This window comes from Barbus barbus (genome assembly GCF_936440315.1).
Source record: "Barbus barbus genome assembly, chromosome: 28".
Lineage (NCBI taxonomy): Eukaryota > Metazoa > Chordata > Actinopteri > Cypriniformes > Cyprinidae > Barbus > Barbus barbus.
The window spans coordinates 14,373,528-14,393,920 of record NC_136756.1 but is presented as its reverse complement, the minus strand read 5'-3'; the positions used below and the strand labels follow the sequence as shown (position 1 = coordinate 14,393,920).

The window sequence follows — 20,393 nt, the reverse complement described above, 5'->3', positions numbered from 1 at the left end:
ATTTAATATGTCCCACACTTTTTAATATATTTTAAAACCCACACTTTTTGCCTGGAAGACCTATGGTTTCATAACGTCATGTGACCATGATAATATCGAGATATTATTTGCCATCGCGATATCACGATATTGATAATATCATTACATCCCAAGTGAGTTAGCAAAGTGGTTTAGTTTCCTGGTATTTCATCTTAAGCAGCTCAATCTCATTATCTTTTAATTTTTTCCCTTCTAAACACATTTTAATAACTCAGTGTTATTTTGTTCTCCTTATATTTAAAATTTTTTTTTAATTTAAATAATTTAAACTTTTGTCATGTCACTTTTCAGCTCATTTTCATTATTGCTGACAAAATCAAAAACCTAATTTTGAGTCAGCAAGCTTGAGATAAACATTACAATATCCATAATAACTGATGATACAAAACAAAAACACTGACATGGATAATTAGACATCAAAACATTAAAGAGAAGGTAGTTTTTCCCCAGTGCAATTGAGGGCAGCTGCAAGTGTACAGTATCTGCAAATACAAGCTGTATATATGTAGGAGGGTGCGTGCATATGAAAGCGATTAGTCTATTCTTTTCAAGCTGACAAACCATGAAATAGAAGTAGCCCGATCTCATTTCCTTTGCATAATAGAGTTCGGGCAACGTTGAAACATGTAAGATAAATTATCTACTGCTGTGTTGAAAGCTCCTGGAGGCATGAGCTCCTCTGTCTCCAACTCTGGTGAGGTCCCTCAATCCTGAACTGGCCAAACGCTGCACAGTTTTTGCACACACCTAACCATTCAGTGCTATAGACCACAGCTGACAAACTGAATAAATTAATATAATGAAGTTTATATAATTATACAAATATCATGAAAAGGTGAGTCAAGCTCTTTTTCCTCTATATGTTTTAAGTCTGTGACAAAAAGCTTCAGGTTTAAGGCTTGATGTAGTTTACACATTTAAAAAAAAAAAAAAATGATCTACTCAAATCAAACACACAAGTGTTTATTTTCAGCATTTTATTGTGACATTTTTCTAAAAAAAAATCTCTCGAAACAACTTTTTTCTCGTCATTTAATGAATTTATTCTCAACAATTTATTTTGAATTTTTTTCTTGAAATCTAACGAGTTTAATACCGCATTATAATTACTTTAATCTCGAGATGGTTTTATTTTTTTTAATTATCGCTAGGCCCTAAACCTCTTCCATACATCTGCATCTGTATTGTATGCATTATGACAAAGCTAAATATTTTAACAACATATAGATTACATACTGGACCATTTCAGATCTGCGATTAACTGGAATACCTTGGATTTACTCTGTATAGGACACAAGTAAAATGTTCCTGGTAAACCCATTCTGACAAACAAATATAACTTTAATTGGTTGTTAAAGGGCTAGTTCACACAAAAATGAAAATTCTGTCATTAATTACTCACCCTCATGTTGTTCCAAACCCGTAAGACTTTCATCTTCGGAACACAAATTAAGATATTTTTGATGAAATCTGAGAGCTCTCAGACCCTCCATAAACAGCAAGGGTCCTTACATGATCAAGGTCCAGAAACGAAGCAAGGAGATTGGTAAAATAATCATCACGGGTTCAACCGTAATTTTACGAAGCTACGAGAATACTTTTTGCACGCAAAAGATTTCCTTACTACATTTCTGGACCTTGATCTTGTATAAGGACCATTGTTGTCTATGAAGGGTTCCATCAAAAATATCTTAATTTGTGTTCCGAAGAGGCCTTATGAGTTTGGAACAACATGAGGTGAGTAATTAATGACAGAATTTTCATTTTTGGGTAAAATACTCACACAAAGTTGGAATCTACAAACTCTCCCACTGAAATCAAAACCACAACATGTCATTATTTGAATTGAATGGCCTATAATGAATTTCTAGACTTGTGGAGCTTTAACTAAACTCGTGATATAGGTTGATTTATAAGCAGAAGGGTAAAATCTCCACAGTTGTTGATATGTTGGAGCCGCGTAAGAGTAGTTCGTCTTTGCCTGGAGCCTCCGGGGCCCGCGGCAACTGTCAAGACTACTCACACCGCACGTCTGCACACTGACATGACAGCACCTCTAGAGCACTGATGGCTCACCTCGCTCATAGACGACGCGTGTTTGTGGAAAACTATGAATGTAGAGCCCCCTAATTTGCAGAAAGTAAAATCTGTTTAGTAGCCATCTCTTTGCTGGGTCAATGAAGTAAATGTTAGCTAGTTAAAACATGTTTTGGTTACAGTTGCAGATAAAAACAAGCCAAAAGTAACATTTAAATGATTAGTTCACCCAAAAATAAGAATTCTATACATGGCCCTGTGTTCTTAGATGCAAGCAGCTCATGATCCGATGTCTTCAAGCATCTCAGAGTGGCTCGGTTCACAATAAATAACAGTAAACTCCATTTCTACATGTGTTCACATAATTTCAAAAATTTGTGTGGATGGATTAATTCACTGGATTTGTAAAGAGATGCATTTGTAAAACTGAAGGTTTAACTCTTGCAAGAGAAGAAATCAATGTAATTTTACTAAAGTAAAATATAAAAATTGTATTATGAAATATTCATTTTTCATTTAAATTTATTTTACAGAGCCATTTTATTACAATAGTAATTTATTACTGTCTTGGGGATAAATATATATTTAAATTGGTTACACTATTTCGATAGTCCACTTTTGACATTCTACTAACTATAAGTAACTTTGTAACTACATGTCAACTAATGCTCATTAATTCGCAGCTATGTCTACTAACTCTAGGTAGGGTAGGTTTAGGGTTAGTAGAATAAGTTGACATATACTTGCAAAGTTTCTCATAGTCAGTATGTTGTGGACTCATAGGAAGATATTAAGCAGACAGTCTACAAATACTCTAATGACTGCTAGTTAGCATGTAGTTGCAAAGTTACTTACTGTTAGTAGAATGTCTAAAGTGGACTATCGAAATAAAGTGTTACCTTTAAATTATATAATTGTTAAAATATATAATTATTATTATTTGGTTGTTTAAATTATTTTTTTTTTTTTTGCTTTTCTAAAACACCAATGTCGAAGTGAAGTGGACTGAGACAATCAACTAAAAAGAAGTTTGAATCCACTTTAAAGTCTAGGTATAAGTCAATGAAAGACTTCATAATTTATTCAAACAGGGGGTTGGGGCTTTTAATTTTTCCAAAAGTACACCAGATTGATGCATTTAAATCTAAAATATACAATATTTTCTTCCAAGGTCCATCAAAGTCTGTGGGAAACACTGCAATGGAGTTCAAAACAACAAAATTGGACCGTAATAACTTTCACAGCATGAAAATATCTTCTTTTGTGAACTGAAGAAGATGCTACACCATAAAAATGCTGCTCCCAAAGCAAGGAGCCAAAATTAAACAATCTCAAGAGACTCCCCTAGAAAATAAGCCCCAGTAGGCTGATGAAATGGTATAAACGCCTCAGGTTTTACATCCATATTGCTCTGTCGCCATTTGAGACTCACCCCTGAGACGTGACAACATTTCAATACCTGACACGTATGCGATGAAATGTGAAATACATTAAATGAATATCTTATCAGCCATCCCAGTTTGTTCCGTTTTTCATCGTTCAATAATATTTGTTCACCGTTCCCTCTCTGGATGGGTCAGGCTGAGTGAAACGGAGCTGGGTTTTTACTCGTTTAATATTAACTTATCAAACCATGTAAACTTTATTTTGACTCCGTCACACGTACCTACCAGCTGCATAGCTGAAGGAGATTTAATAGTGTTCGGTGAGCCCATGGTTTGCCTCGTTCCAGCGGTCTCTGAATCCAATTTCCCGTGGCACGCACGTAAATACATACACAAACACCCAAGCGAGTGTGCTCGGCGGGGAGCTCTCAGACATTTGAACAGCATGCTAATGGTCTGTCATCTCCACAATTTAAATATTTAAACTGGATCTGCTGAGCCTGTGAAGCCTGCAGGGGAGATATGACATGAGAGAGTGGGCCGCACATCGGCATTGGTGCTTAGACTACACCGGCTTCCATAAATACAATGAACAGATCAATGAATAAATAAGAACATAGTAAGGTCGGGCAGTATGATGGAGCAAACACCATGATGCCAGAAAAATCCACATGGATTATGAATGGGCAGGACTGCAACATGCTATCTGAGAGAAACTACAGAGTGGGACGTGTCCAAAATAAGGATAGAAAATGAGATGAGTTATTATGAGATGCTTGCCCAATTCAAAACAAAAGTAATTTACATTCCTCAACTTAATCTACACTGGAGTCCACACTGACTATCTAGTTTTAAAATTTTATTTAAACCTTTAAATAAATAACAATTACACATACACAATGAAATGATATCAAATGAATAAGAAATATTAAAAAATCTGCACTACGTCACAAATATGATCATTTGTGACATTGATCAGCAGAATTAAGATTCAAAAGAATTTGGATTTGTGTCATTTTTGAATTTGTACCGATTCTGCTACTTTACAGTGCAATACTGTTTGAGGCTGCATTGGATCAATCTACATTGTATAAAGTGCTGAACAATCTGTTTTGTATCAAAATAAAAGGAGACTTGCTCATATTGCTGTCATTTTAGTAGAAGAGGGACAGTAAAACATTCTTTTACTTAATAGAATTTTTATAAAAAAATTGTCAAATGTTTCATTAAAAAATTCAAAATTCTATAAAAATGCAAAATAGAAGCATTTTCACTAGTAATTTTAGACTTTTACATTTAATTTTCTTTAAAAAATAACTACATTGTGATTTATGCAGTTACCATGATATAAAACTACTCATACAGCGATATGAGAGAATTTTAGTTTAAGATAAGTTTAAGTTGAAACACAAAGGCCTGGTTTCATAGACAGGGTTTAGCCTAAACCAGGATTAGGCCATAGTTTAATTAGGACATTTAAGTAATTTTTATAAACATGCCTTAGAATAAAGCATTACTGGTGTGCATCTTAAGACAAAACAAAGGCACTGACATCTTTAAAATCAGTCAGTTCAAGTTTCTTTCAGTTGAAACCGTTGAGATTTACATTTTAGTCTAGGACTAGGTTTAAGCCTTGTCTGTGAAACTGGGGCTAAAATTACTAACTGGTTGTATTAGGTATTACTTAATCTAAGGAATATTGTGAGAATCCAGTATTTAAAATTTAATTAAAACATTTAAATAACTACATGTAAAAACAAATAAAACAAAGAAATTATATCAAATAAGAAATATTTAAAGATTCTGCACTAAGTCAAATCAAATATGAATATTTGTGAAACTGATAATATAAATTTTTGATAGTCTTTAAAGGGGGACATTTAATAGAATTTGTGAAAAATTGAGTCTATAATATCATTTCTAATTAAAAAATGTGATTTAAAAAAAAATGAAAGTAGAAACATTTTAGCTACTAGTTTTAGATTTTTAATTTTCTGCAAAAATAAATATATTTTGATTCATGCAGTTACCATGATATAGAACTATGCATACAAAGATACAAGATTGATCATACTGCCCACCCCTAGTACATATTCATCTTCATGCTAAATGCTGCACAGTAATAACTTTCTCCACCAGTACTATGACAACAGAGGTGCATACTGTGCCATAATCAATGCCTTAAATGTAAATGTAATCAAGCCAGGAATGGACAACAGGGAGGAGTTAAACCTCGATAAAATGCTTGGATGATTTCATGCTGCCGTCCCTATTTTAGAACGCAGCATTTCGTAGCCAGCGACCGCAATCAAATTTCCAAGGAAATGGAAATGAAAATGATTTGTGGATCATCCTTCGCCTTGAACGTTCAAAGAAATCCCAAAAACACTTCTGTGATAATTTTCCTCTCTCTCCATCACCGAACGAACATGTCCACTCCTCTGCCAGCTGATAAAGCCTTCATTCCATTTTCAGACTCCGATAATACCAACAAGAAAGGATTCTCACCAACATCTTTCTGCATTAGGTGAATTCCAATAGCTATTGCTGACATCCTAGAGGCATATAAATATATTTTTACCATATTAAGGTAAAAACATTAAGGTTTGAGACATTTTAGATGGCTGAAATTCCATCTGTTGAGTACAAACACCAACAATTAAAAACCCATCACATTAACTGAAGGAGATTCAACAAATGAACAGTTTTGTGCAATAAAAAGTTATTGAAATTTAGCCTATCAGAGTCTCCACAAAAGAAAGATTATGCTAAATAATTGAGACATAGCTCACAGCTGGCTATCTGAGATCACACAGTAACTGTCTTGAAATGTATTGTTGAAGGCAATGCATGTGTTATAACCGCGCTGCTCTGATGAGTACAGAAGCTGTGCTGTAATGGTAGGGAATTTAGAGCGCTCTCAAGACAGGGTTTTACCACGCTGACAGTCTCTGTTATCACACTATAGCACAGCATGCTAATATCATCAGCTGGATAAATTCCCTTGAGAAATTTAGTCTCTAAACGAGCCCCCCTTGAAGAGCCACCTCTAAAACACAAATTCGATAAGCTAATTAAACAAAAAAATTAAATAATATCTGCACAGGCTTGATGCAGGCAGTCGATTCTGTCAATGCATTTAACAGCATGAACCTACATATCTAAGTATCAAATGAGAAAAGGAAGCTCTATTGAACAGCAAACGAATACAAGACTGCACGCTGGGTAAAGTGTTAGAGAGCAATTGCCAAAACAAACCGTAAAAGGTTCTCACAGTGCACATGAAATTGATTTTGAACTGAATGTGGCTAAGCTGCAGACTGGAGGGTGCGTTTGGTCACTGGCAGTCGCATTAGTGATTACCCACTGGTGCTGCTGATTAATGGTGCTGTTCATATGTTGGCATCTAATGATGGTCTCTCATTATTTACCGAGACTCAGTGTGGCTAATCAGAGTCCTCATGCGTTCCTAATTGGGGAAGACAATATTGATTTGAACCAATGGGCGATTTGTCAAGACTTTCAATGCTGGGAAAGGGTTATTTACGTTAACTAAAACTAACTAAATAAAAACTATAAAAATCTTTCAAATATTTTTATTAGCTGAAATAAAGCTAAAATAAAATATAAATATTAGATAAAAACGTATAGAAATGTTGCCTTGGCTATTAACTGAAATAAGTTGAAGCACTAAAATTAATAACTGGAAACAAACAAAATACCACAAAAAAAAAAATTATTTAATCAATCCTAAACAGTAATATTTAAGAACAAAAACGAATAACAATAACAAGAACGCAACAAAAATACTACATTTAAAATTAAAATATAGTTTACTAAAATATTTATTATAATATTCATTAATATAGTAAAAATATAAAAATTTAAGATAATTAATCATTTCGATATAAACTAGAATAGTATATAAATAATATTAAGATAACACAATTAAATCCACGTATGGTTGTGTGCAATCTCCAGCTTGCTTGGGGATTTTCACACTCAACATATTACTTAACCATGGAAATTATGTAGAAAATATCATACAGAAAATAATAAGGTGCTTAATTCCTTTGGGGAAGACAAAAGTAGAGATTATACAATGTACTTGTCGCTCTTTTCCATGCAATTACAATGGGAACTGAAGCTTGAAAGCATCATGAGAGGATGATAGATGTGGTCAGTGAATCATTCAGACCAGTTTTATGAACTGGACCAATTGATTCTTCAACTGAATAAAATGAATAACTCATGGACCAGACTTTGCTACCTCTCTCATGAACTTAGTAAGGACAGTTAGAGCAGGAGTAACAATTTTGTATTGTTTTATGATACTTTCATGGTGCATTCATGTACTTTCTGAAGCTTGAAAGCCTCAGCTTACATTCATAGCAACTGCACGAAAAAGAAAGCCCAGCAGATTTGGAGTGAATTATAACAGAGTACTAGTGTTTTGGCTGAACTATGCCTTTAAGAAACCTGGACATCCTGTATGCTTCACTTACAACAAGGTCGGGGTCCTGCATGAGACTGAGGATGACCTCGTAGAGCAGGGGCCGCAGTTCCGGCTTGAACTTCACCGAGATCCACTGTCCAATCAGCCAGATCACCCGCCTTCTGATCAACTTGTACCTAAAAAATGAAAGATGCCAAATTAGCATTCCTGTGCATTGTCCTGTTAATGGTTTAAAAATTCTTCAAAAACACTTCTTTCATCTGAGAAGGAATTGCAGGTGTAAGAATGTCTGCAAATTGTCTTTTTCTCTTTGAATCTTGTATTCAGCACACATTAAACTTTTCACATTTCCATAAATACTGCACAACTTGAAGCTTTGTTTTCCCAGAAGGAAAAATTACGTAAGGTTAGTATTCAAAAGGAGAAAAACTTTAACTTTATGTTCAGAAAAAAAGAAAAAGAAATAAAACCTGGCATAAATCCAGAATAAAACACTGGGGGGTCTTTGAAAAGATAAGCATATAATAATCCTAAATGTAAAAAAAATTCCAACCATTTCTATGAATGAACAAAAAATCCTCCTTTAATAAATTATCTTAAAATTATGCACACATGAACGATCGAATGCACTCCACCTACAGAATGCCCACAGATACCTCCATTCTGTGAGATTAAACAATTAAAATTGATTTGAGCGTTACTTGTCTTAGAAAAAGCATATACAGCAGTGAATCCAAGGGCACCTTATATATTTCCAAGTTTATGCCCACTCAATAACCTAATCAATGGTTAATTTTCATAATCACGGTTTATTCATTGGCCACATTGAAATGCACATCATTTCCCGATCAAGACATATATTCTTTTTAAAGCTTAAAGAGGTTTAGGGTGTACAGCTTGTGGAATATGCATGTGTACATGGAGGTCTGCAGATAAATATTATAAATATTAAGAATAAATATAGGGGGCATTTAAAATAGGACTCAAGCAGTAATAAAAAATAATAAATATATCACAAGCGAATCAGGGTATTTGCTTTTGTAAAGAGCCTGCACTTCCCACCAAAAACCAGTCTCAGTTTTGAAACGTTTTTGCAGGATCAGTTCTCAAAAGTAAAGCAGGCATGACTCTGAGCCCTGGGGATCTCTCAGGTCACTGGAGACAATAAAAGAGAGTCTGGGAGGGATTATTTCAAAGCTTTTTTATTTTTTGGAAGAAAATATCTCTGAAGAAACAGGCTGCTGTGCCACTGGCGTTGATAAAAAAGTAAGGGAGTGTGCCAGGGGTTTAAGCTGCTTTCGTCTGCTTGCCAGTGAGCGACAGAGTAAGTAGAGCCGATAGGGGGTGATAAAAACTGTAGCGTCGCACCCAAAACCACCACAACTAATATCACCAGCACCTCATTACATTAACTATAAAGGTCACTCCACAGAGAGATCAAACATATTAGCTAAGCTGCGAATCATAATGAGTCCACTCTAAGGTAATGACGCATCAAAACATTGTGTTTGCTCTACAACACATCTGCTAAATGACATGTAGCCAGTGATTACTCTCAGCGGAGCACAGCACAACATATAAACATGCAAATAAACGTAAACAGGCCTGCTGCGGAGGGCACTTTACCTTCCTGCTCACTTATTAGTTTAAGGAGTCTCCAAAGAGACCTCCTTTTCCTATTAAATCATTTTAATTCAGTTTTAATAGGAATTTAATATGTAGTGTAGCGAGAAGGTTATGAGCTAAATGGATACAAGAGAGGACAAGAGGGGAACACAAAAAAGCAAGAAATTGCAATCTGATTACTATAAATATGTAAACAAATATATAATGTAAAATAATTTAAACCATAAATGCAAGACATTTACACACACACACACAAACAAACACACACACATACATATATATATATATACGTACGTGTGTGTGTGTGTATGTGTATATATATATATATATATATATGTGTGTGTGTGTGTGTGTGTGTGTATGTATGTATGTATGTGTGTATATATGTATATGTGTGTGTGTGTGTGTATGTATATATATATATTTTACTGTAAAATATAAAATATATTATATTTATTATAATAAATATAATATATATTATACTGTATATTACTAATTCTAAATGTAATTTAATTTATCACATTATATATTAATATATTAATTATTATTTGAGATAATATAGAATTAAAATACATTATTATCTAGATAAGATAAGATTTTTTTAATAGATAAATTCTAAGTTGTAGGAAGTTGCTTGCGTTGTTTGTTTGGTAATATGCATGATAAACTTTGTACTGTATGCATGCCTGAAGTAGTGTCTAAAAGTGGTTAACGAATCACGTCAGACTTCTGCTCAATCTTTCAAGAAATAAAATGTCAGTCCTAAAAAGGAAAGACTCAAGGGTTTTCACAGCATGGTCCCCCAGAGCAATCTTTATATTATTACTGTGAAAAACACATCATACAAAAATGGTAAAAGGGGACAGAGTTCCTACCGTTGTACGACTGGAGAAAGAACTATTAAATCTATCAGAGCGCCCTGACTGTCTCACTGAAAATTAAATTTTGTGATTTAGTTATGATCTCCACTTGCATACGTTCATATATGCGTGGTTGCCAGGGAATTCAAATTCTGCTATTTAGTATTTGAATCACTTCAAGAGGGGAAAAAAAATAAATATATTCTCAGTAGGCCTGAAAGATGCTGACCATAAAACTCTGCCTCTATTCACAGTGAATGATTGATTTTAAAGAGGGCTGCAGCTCAGACACGTCAAATCATACTATGGCAGGGGACATCACTCAAAGACTGCTGATAACCTCAGGCTTGTCTGTGTCAAAAAGAACGGTACGGAAGTGAAGCTCTATAAAAGGAGACTGAATCTTGTGGATTGTCTCTCTTAAATTTGTCATGAACACAAGCATTGAAAGGCTGAAAGTATCGGTATATGACAGCTTACTGTTCAATGACAATTAGACCTCCAGCAGAGGGACTTGTAATGAAAACAGCTTTTAAGTACCCTCCAGTACCGTTTTCAAACAGCTGAGTCATCATACGAGCACTGCCATGCTGTGCTCTTAAACGCATACAGTACACAAAGCACAATACCGTTTCTTCAATTACACACCTCTAATGAGAAACAAACAATTATAATGAAGCAAGCATGATAAGAAACAAAGGTTTCACTGTGACTCTTTTGCAAATGTACATATTCGCTTTGAAAGCATATGAAGAATGGATATTTATAACTGATAGAGTTGGTAGCAAAGTTTTAGTTTGGAACAATCTGCCACCCCAGACTTTTTTGAACAACATAAAATCTGGTCCAGTCTGCAGTTCATTCTTGCCAAGAATCACTCGCTCAGACAATAAGATGCCGCCTGATCAAAATGTATTCACATATAACTAGACTATCAGCATGATTTGGTCCAAACAAATGTATTCTGGCCAAAAATCACCCATTAACGCGGGAAGAGATCACATGGTTGACCTGTATTGTAACCATCTACAGTTTGTTTTTGTTTTTTTGCATTGCTGTTTATGGGCCAGTGGAGGGAAAAAAAAAATTATATTTAAAAATATGAAGTATCCACAATGGTGTACAGACAATACTGAAAAGCATATCTGAATATCTGTACAAAAGTGACAATTTCAGACAGAAAACAAAGACTTGTATAATAACAAAAAATATTAAATGAATAACAATACATTCTAAATGTTTATTATGTAATAATAAAAAATTATATTTTGCAAATAAATGAAAAAAGGGAGAAAATGGCACAGCAACACAGCAAAAAAAAAAAAGTTTCACAAGTTTGGGGGAGGGGGGCAAAATACATTACATTTGACAGTCATACATACTGACGTTAACACACAGGGAAATGTGTAACGGACACCTCGCATATACAAACAGTAAGTAGTTTTGATTAAAAGACAGTCAACATTAGCCGGCCGCATACACTGAAAAAAAAAAAACAACTGTTTAAGGCAACCAGCTTCAGCAGATTTTTGAGTTGCAAGTTGAGTTGACTTTTTTTTTAAATTGCAAAGACTTCCTACAAATTCTATAGTGGTCATTCAATCTAACTGAAATTGTTGCGTCTTGGTGGCTAAGCAAATTAACCACACTGCATAACAAACATAAGTCATATGACATCCATTAGTGTGAGTTTGGGATGAGGTAACATCTGCGACTTAACACTTGACACAGTTTAGTCCCCCTAAAGCTGAACTGGCACCACAGCTGCCATGCTGAAGCTCTGAGCTGAAAAGGTCATTTCACACTGCTGTGAATCGCACGCTGACCATCACATCACAATCACACATGCTGCTACTCTCCAAGCTTGCCTGCAGTGTGGCTGCTCCTCTGTACTTGAAACGCAATAGAGTATGGCATGTGACGAGAGGCCGAGGGTTGCTGGGCACTGACCTGATTTTCCACATGCACCAAAGGACGCGACCCCGCTAGGACAAAGAAAGGATGCCTGCCTTCAAGAACTCCAAGAGTGGAGGTAGTAAAGTTGGATTTTAGTCCAGTGAGAACTAAAATTTTACTTTAGAGTTTGCAAAATAAATGCCAAGAAATCTATTTCTTTTAGGCTGTCCACAAGTGTTGCATGCAAAAACAATCATACAGCACAAGCAGTGTAGTCTGAGTTATGAACAAATGACTTCGAGTGAACCAGTTTTGCATTAGTGAATAAAAAAAATTACAGCACAGCCAGTGTAGGCCAATTCACAAACAAATGAATTTTATAGTGCAAATATATAAATTAGTACAAACTTTATTTATTAAAATACTGGCACATACTGTACATCTATCTATATGAACGTTATCTGAAGTCCCTTTTTTTCAGGTTTGAAGCCACTCAGTGGCCCAGTGCACTGTCCCCAATGTCCTGGGCCATAATCTATCCAAAGGAAGTAATAGTTTATTGCGTCCTGGTAAAGTCCCAGGGTGGAGAACAAACATGACAGAGTTCCTGTAAATGGGGAAGATGGATGCAACAGGCTTCCCCAGCCTATTGATCTGGTCCATAGCAACACCTGTTCAGCGCAGCTGCCCCTTTTGACCTTAGAGCCATGAGATCAGTGCTCAGATAATCTGTCTGCCAAGGCAAAGCGCAAGAGTCTGGACTTCGTGACACGCTAGGTCAAACGAAGTAATGAATCAATGGGAGGTCTGGAGGGCTGCCAGTCGGGAGAAATGACAGTGTACAAGGTCAAGGAATTTGCAGCCGTTTCTCATAATAAGCAATGAGGGCGAATTACGAAGGTATAATGCATATTGGTAACTTCCTGCTGAATATAAACTTGTCAAATCCCAAAGCACAGATGGCAGATGTCAACACCAGGGTTACTCATATGTCTCTCAGAAAATCCCTCCGAGCCTTTCTCAGGCATACTGTCTCATCATGACATTGACAAATGTGCCTGATTAAAGAGTGGCAGGCGTACATTTGCTTGCTCTGACAAGAGCGAGTGCAGAGACCGCCTCATTGCCCATGAACACACACTCGAGTGCTTGACTGATCCCCACTGGAGCAACAACAAAAAACAAAAAAAACACCAACACACACATTTGCACATACATTGCCTGCAACACAGGCACTCTTGAGTATGTTATGTGCTTGCCAATACAAATGAGACAAGTGGATTGTTACAAACAACTGTAGACCTTCGAAATGCAAGATTTTTCTTCTCTCTTTCCTTAAAGAAATCGTTCACCCCAAAATTTACATTTTCTGAAAATTTACTCACTCTGAGGCCATCCAAGATGTAGATGAGTTTGTTCCTTCAGCTGAACAGATTTGGAGAAACTTTATTACATGTGTAGCAGGAATAGCTGCCTATTTAATGTGGCTACCACCCGCCATTACTGAATGGCAAGTGCCTAATTAGATCCACGTGCGCTATAGGTGCATGTGTTTATAAGGAACTTTTCATGTGTCGTTGGGGAGCGTGTTGACTGCTGGCTGTTGCTACAAACTGGGACGCTGGCTTTTCTTTGATCTTTGAGCCGAACTGTACAGGGTGAGCATGGGCGAATAACTACATTGCTGTATCTGGGTATGTTGTCACAGAGAAATAATTATTTAATTTGTGGTGAGCTGTTGGCTGTATGCATTTTGTTTGTTTATTTAGTATGCATCCCGGGCTGTGCTTATCAACCGTGATTTGATGTCGGACCTGGCTTTCCCTTCCTTCTTAGTTTTTTCTGTCTTTTCTTTTTTTGTGTGTTGCGCATTGTCTCAATGTTTTGTCTTGTCTCATTATTTGCGCTTGTCAGACAAGGCCGCATCAAGTGAACATGACATCGGAGGATTGGGAGATCCGAGTATTAACTCGCGTAGCCGTTGGTCCCCACCTGACCCACTTCAACTGGAGGATTGTGTGCTTGTGTGGTCTATACACTGTAAAAAAATGACAGTGATTTTAACGGTAAAAAAATGTGAAAATGTTACAGTAAAAACCTGTTCAATGGTTAACGGTAAGTTCCTGTAAAATTTACAGGGAAAAACAAACAAACTGACGTTCCCAGAAGTCCCTGCGTTGCATTTCAAATTATGTTTATCTATTTGATGTTTTTTCTTTGAAATAACCAAGTTTCTTCTTAGTTTTTTTATTATCAGTTATGTTTATTAGGATTGTATGTTACATCTAATGTTGTGAAATTTAAGTTTAATGAGTCTCAACATGATGGTGTTTTGTGCTTGTGTGAATGACACTGTTCACCTTCTATATGTGTTATTATTTAAAAGCTGCTTGTGTTGGGTTTGGTTCATCATGTGACTTTCTCATCACCACCTGCATTTGGTGGTTATCAGTGTATTTCAAAGTTACAAAACAGTTTTCAGTACTTCAATAGGTTGGTATCTTAAAATTCTATCAGTTAATGAAATTAGGGTATTTAACTGTAAATTTAAGTTAAAACCGTAAAACCTAAAATGTTGTTTACTGTAAATTTTATGGATTTCCTCTAAATTTTTCTCATTCCTCTTGCTGAATTGTGTGTGTGTGTGTGTGTGTGGAACTGCTTTTATACCATTTATAAATAAAGGATTGTTATTTTTTTATTATTCATGTCTCCGCTGTATCCTTGTGGGAACGAACCAGTGTGTCCTTATTGGACAATTCTCTCCCTGGGTGAAATTCCCAGGGTGGCGTAGTCGGTGTTACGAGGGGTTAGCTGTTTAGTGGTTTTTTAGGAATCCACTACCTATGTAATTGTAGTTTAATTCAACAACAAAAAAAATTAAAATCCTTTGGGTGCCACACATGCATTACATGAGTTGCTCACCAATGGATCCTCTGCAGTGAATGGGTGTCGTCAGAATGGCGATTTGACGTTAAATGCCTTAATGATGGATTTGTTTCTTACAAACATGCAGATTTTCACTTTGTAAAATATTAATTGATGGACTAGAATTGTATGGATTACTTGAGGACTTTTGTGATGTATTTATCTGCTGTTTGGACTTTCTGACAGCACCCATTCACTGCAGAGGATCCATTGGTGAACAAGTGATATAACGCTAAAATTCTCCAAATCTGTTCCAATGTACACTGCCCTCCAAGGGTTTGGAAACACCCCTGGCAAAGTGTGGTTTTGGCTTCACCTTCCAACAAAACAATGGCCCCAAGCACACTTCCAAGCTGTGCAAATCCTATTTGGAGAGGAAACAGTCAGCTCATGTCTGTCATGGAATGGCCTCCCCAATCACCCGACCTCAACCCAACTGAGCTACTATGGGAACTGGACCGTGATGTCCGTAAGAAGTGTCCCACCAGTGTGAATAATCTTTGGGCAATCCTTCAGGAGGCTTGGAGTAATATGCAGTATCAAGTCAATGTTTGAATAAACTGACAGCTCGGACGCCCAGATTATGCAGAGCTGTAATAGCTGCTAATGCTGGATATTTTGATTAAACTAAAATTAAAGTTTTTTCTATGTATAAACTGTTTATGTAATAAACTATGTTTTCGTAGTGTGTGTTGTCCTTTATCAGTGCAAAATTATCACAAATTAAAAAGGATTCATGCCAATATTGTCCAAAACCCCACTTTTCTAGGGCGTTTCCAAACTTTTGGAGGGCAGTGTACTTTGCACATTTTCAGCAAATTTTCATTTTTGGATATTTCTTTTGCCTAGTTCCTTTATTCTTTTAAAGATCTTATAAAATCATAAAGAAGTGTGGTTTCTTGCTGTTTTTGACTTTTTGTATTGAAACTAAGTTTGGACAAGAAGTTTCAAATTAAATTATCTTCAAGAATTTAAAAAATTGATGCAAAAATTGATGCAAAAATTGATGTAGTACAGAATGAGTCATCAGCATTTTGATTAAATTTTATTGGAAAACTTTTTAAATGCGTATCTGCTACAATTCACTATTGTTTTGTTTGCTTGCATATGCTCTTCTGTTTAGGGTCAGTAAGGTCTTTAAATGATTTCAAAATAAATCTCTGATTCTGACCAAGGCTGCATTTATTTTACACTGTAATTCATTCCTGTGATGGTAAAGCTGAATTTGGCTGAAGTAGTCATTACTCCCGCCATCAGTGTCACATGATCCTTATTCAGAAATCATTCGATTTGTTGCTTGAGAAAAATTTCTTATTATCAAGGTTCAAAGGTTTTCCTTATTATCAAGGTTTTCCAGGATTCTTTCATGAATATAAAGTTCAAAAGAACAGCATTTGAAATAAATATCATTACTGTCACTTTTGATCAATGTAAATTTAATCCAAAGTATTAAAAAAATATATCAACTGCAAACCTTTGAACAAGTGTACTGCAGATGACCTCAAAACGTACTAAAAGTCACAAAACTCAAATTTTAATTTCACAGTCTTTTAAATGTCAACATCAACGTTATGAAATATGCAAATTAGGTTTAAATCCCACGCTCCTTACTCAACTGGAGAAAGAAACAGACAAGCAAAAACAAACAGTTGTGAATGGAAGGAGACACTGGCGGTCATGGCTTCAAATGCGATCATAATGAGATCTTCCACAACAGAGGTCTGTTTCTCCTCTCTCTCTCTCTCTCTCTAGTCACAAATGATGGTTTGTTTAGAGTCACAGCCTTCATTACCTCTTTTTTAAATTTGTATCTTTGTCTTGTCCTCCCACAGAACTGTCATCAAAAAAAAGTAACAAGACTACAGTACAAACTACATTTTTTAGTAGCATGAAACTAGTTTTTCTACATCGCTAGTTAGATAGCTATATTTTTAAAATAATATATACAGTGAATTGACAGAATTCAGAATGTTAAAAAACAGCCATTCTGTAATGTCCGTTTAAGAGATCAATATTAACTTAGTTGACTATTTAAAAAAGGCAGTGTCGCTAGCAACTTTTTATCACTATCTTGTAGTATAGCTAAATACATTGAATGGGTAGTTTGACTGTAGTTTAAGTAAGGGATAATCAATGGCTAGCCGTGCATTAAAGGACTTTAAATGCACGACGTGGAGACAAAGAACCGCCCGACGCGAAGCAGAGTATTTGTGCAATATTTGACAGAATATTTTACCGTTATTTCGTCAGTTAAGGCTCGTTAGCTCAGCATTCTGCCTGCTTCAAATCAGACACAGAGATGAAATAGTGCGGTAAGATCACAATCATCACATTTATTTGAATGAATTATAGCATGTATTTCAGTTAATTATCAATCGAGAGAGAGAGAGAGAGATGACAGTTGTGTGTGTATTAACCTGCGTGTCTCTCTCTACAAACAATTACTTCAAAAACAGCCATTTTACCATCGTTGCTGAGGAATATAATGTAGCTATCTAGTATCTAGGCTATTTTATTATTAAAAATAGTGGGGAAGCGTTGACAACAAGTTTATGTGTGTGTGCAGCGCAATCTGTGATCTTCAAACTCTCTCTCTCCGTGTGGGTGTGTGTGTGTGTGCGAGAGTGATGCGTGTTGGTTAGTGTGGATCAATTAAAGCAGCGCATTAATATGGAACAGTGATTAAACTGACTTGGAACTACCTGTGCATTAAACGGTTTTACTGCATACCTGCCAGCCAATCAGAATCCAGTATTCAGACAGACCATGGAATAACTATAAATTATGAGTAGCTTGTCAAGTCATCTTCCCCGACACTTCTGCACCCACTTATGCTTCGCTTTTAAAATCTCTTTTCTTTTTTAAATCCCAAGTTTCTTTTCTTAAACCTCATGGCCTTCAAAGAATATTTCAACACCTTTTTCCACAGGACGTTTATTTTACATATCTGATACCTCACATCTTCCCAACTCTCATGACCTCATCAAACGCACTGCTGGAGTTTCCCAGAAGAAAGTTGTTTACCCAATCCATCAACCACAGCTGATATAACTGCTATTGTAAGAAGGCAGTAGTGTTGTCAAAAATATCGATATTTCGATAAATATCGATACTGAAATATCTGAACGGTACCGATATTAATTTCCCGAAGTATCGATACACCGATACTAGCCGAGCTGTCACTTTCACTTCTCTCCAAAGGCGCGTGGACAAGCACCACACGTGACCGCACTCGTCTCCTTCACTCTGGTTAAATAGCAAAAGTGAAGTGAATAGAAAGATGACTGCTCTGGTTGTTAAAGAACACAGCAGGAGCGCTATCTGTAGGGATCTATGATCTCCGCGATGCAGAGAACGCCACGGAATCCAGTCATAAAAACATAATTTACAGTTTAACGCGGAATGTCACGGAATTTGTCAAAGTTTGGATGAATTAATCAAAAGTAGGTCATTGCACTTAAATCAAATCGCGATATGGACTAGTATCTGTAAATATTAAGCTGCAAAAGTCGATTTAAATATGAATCCTGCATGTTCTGCGCGTCTCTGTGTGAATGTGCTGCACGTGCGGTTGTGTTTGTTTACTAATGTGGCGCTCGCGGTGATTTCAGCATCTGCCGTCTCAATGAGGACATAAATACATCAACAATATCTCCAGAACTGATCTGAAAGGCACTTTACGAGCATTTTACCATTTAATTTGAGTAAAACTAGCGTCATATCATACACACACAGAACTTTAAAAGTATTCACGGCAACCCGTCAAAATAAAAGTTCGGTTTAACTTAGCCTATTAAAGACAGTGTGCCAGAAAGGCTATATTACTATTATTAGTAGAATGTACATAATACTACTACTTACTACTACTGTTCATTTTTTTAAAAGAAATAATCACAAAATATTTAAATTTTAATAGTAAATCCCCTTCATTAGCCAAAAATTTAAATGTTTAATTTTCATTAATTCAAAGATAAATTAATTAAAATTGTTTTATGCCTTCATCTGATATCCAGTAAAATTTAAATACACAACACAGAATTTCTGAAGGGAAAAACATATTTCATAAGGATACTGTAAGAATAAATAAAAATTGTTTGTATGCATTCAAATAATAGACATGCTAAAACACAGAATTTGGTAACAATAAAACATAAGGTGAGAAAAAAATAAAACATTTCATACGGCCCTAAACGTGTCATTTTTGTTACACTTTTAATAAATGAAATGTTAAATTGTATAATTTTCATGATTTTAATTAATTAGACATGCTTTTAGATTATAGACATAGCATTTAATTTGACCATTAAAAAAAAAAAAGAGTCCAGAAAAATTCTAACGGAAAAAATGGAATCCAGAAAAATTAAAAATTGAATGTAGAAAAAAATAAAACGGAATTTGGGGAAAAATAAAAGGGATTTCATAGGGCCCTATATCTGGAAATATTTTGGTTATGAAGCAAATGAGAATATCAACAAATAGAACTTTGGATTTTAATTAGTACATGTATTAGTAAACGTTGTTTCAATTAACATTTAACTAAGATTAATAAAAGATTAATAAATAAATCAACAAATGCAGTATCTCAAGACATTTTTTTGTTCATGTAAAATATACTGCATGTTCTCGACTTGTTACATTTATCTTTAAATGAAAAAAATTACCCCCTTAATATTGTGGCAGTTTTTTTCACCGTGGTATCGAAAATGGTATCGAATATCGATATTTTTCAAGGTATCGTATCGAAGTTAGAAATTCCAGTATCGTGACAACACTAGAAGGCAGTAAATGTCATTGAGGCGAAGTGTAAAGATTATCCAGGCTCCCGTCTGAGAGGTTTATCTAAATCTCGATATCTTCGTGCTGTTCTTAAAAAGACTTGTGAGAAAGTGAAAGATAGCAGTTCTTTCCAGGGGCTGTTCTCATTCGGCATTTTGATGTTATCCTGCACAATTTTTTAACTCCTGAGGCCAAAAAAAAAAGAATTAGAGCTATTAAATTGTGTGTGTATACCTGTACACCTTTATGTAACCAACCTAGATTTCCAGAAACAATCATAGCAAAACAGGAAGAAACTTAAAGGTGCTGGGCTTCATTCCATATTCTTTTTGATAAAGCCCCTATCAGAGCTCACAGAGGAGTAATGCAATAAAAAAAAACTTCTGAGAG

At 35.4% G+C, this 20,393-nt stretch overlaps 1 protein-coding gene across 1 annotated transcript in view; it reads right to left on the bottom strand.

Annotated features, from left to right (window-relative positions):
* ipo11 (importin 11) overlaps positions 1–20,393 on the bottom strand; it is a 170,908-nt gene that overhangs the window by 89,208 nt on the left and 61,307 nt on the right. The window contains exon 16 of the mRNA XM_079383422.1: positions 7,967–8,093. Coding sequence (XP_079239548.1) covers positions 7,967–8,093 — 127 coding nt within the window. The remainder of the gene's footprint in view (positions 1–7,966; positions 8,094–20,393) is intronic.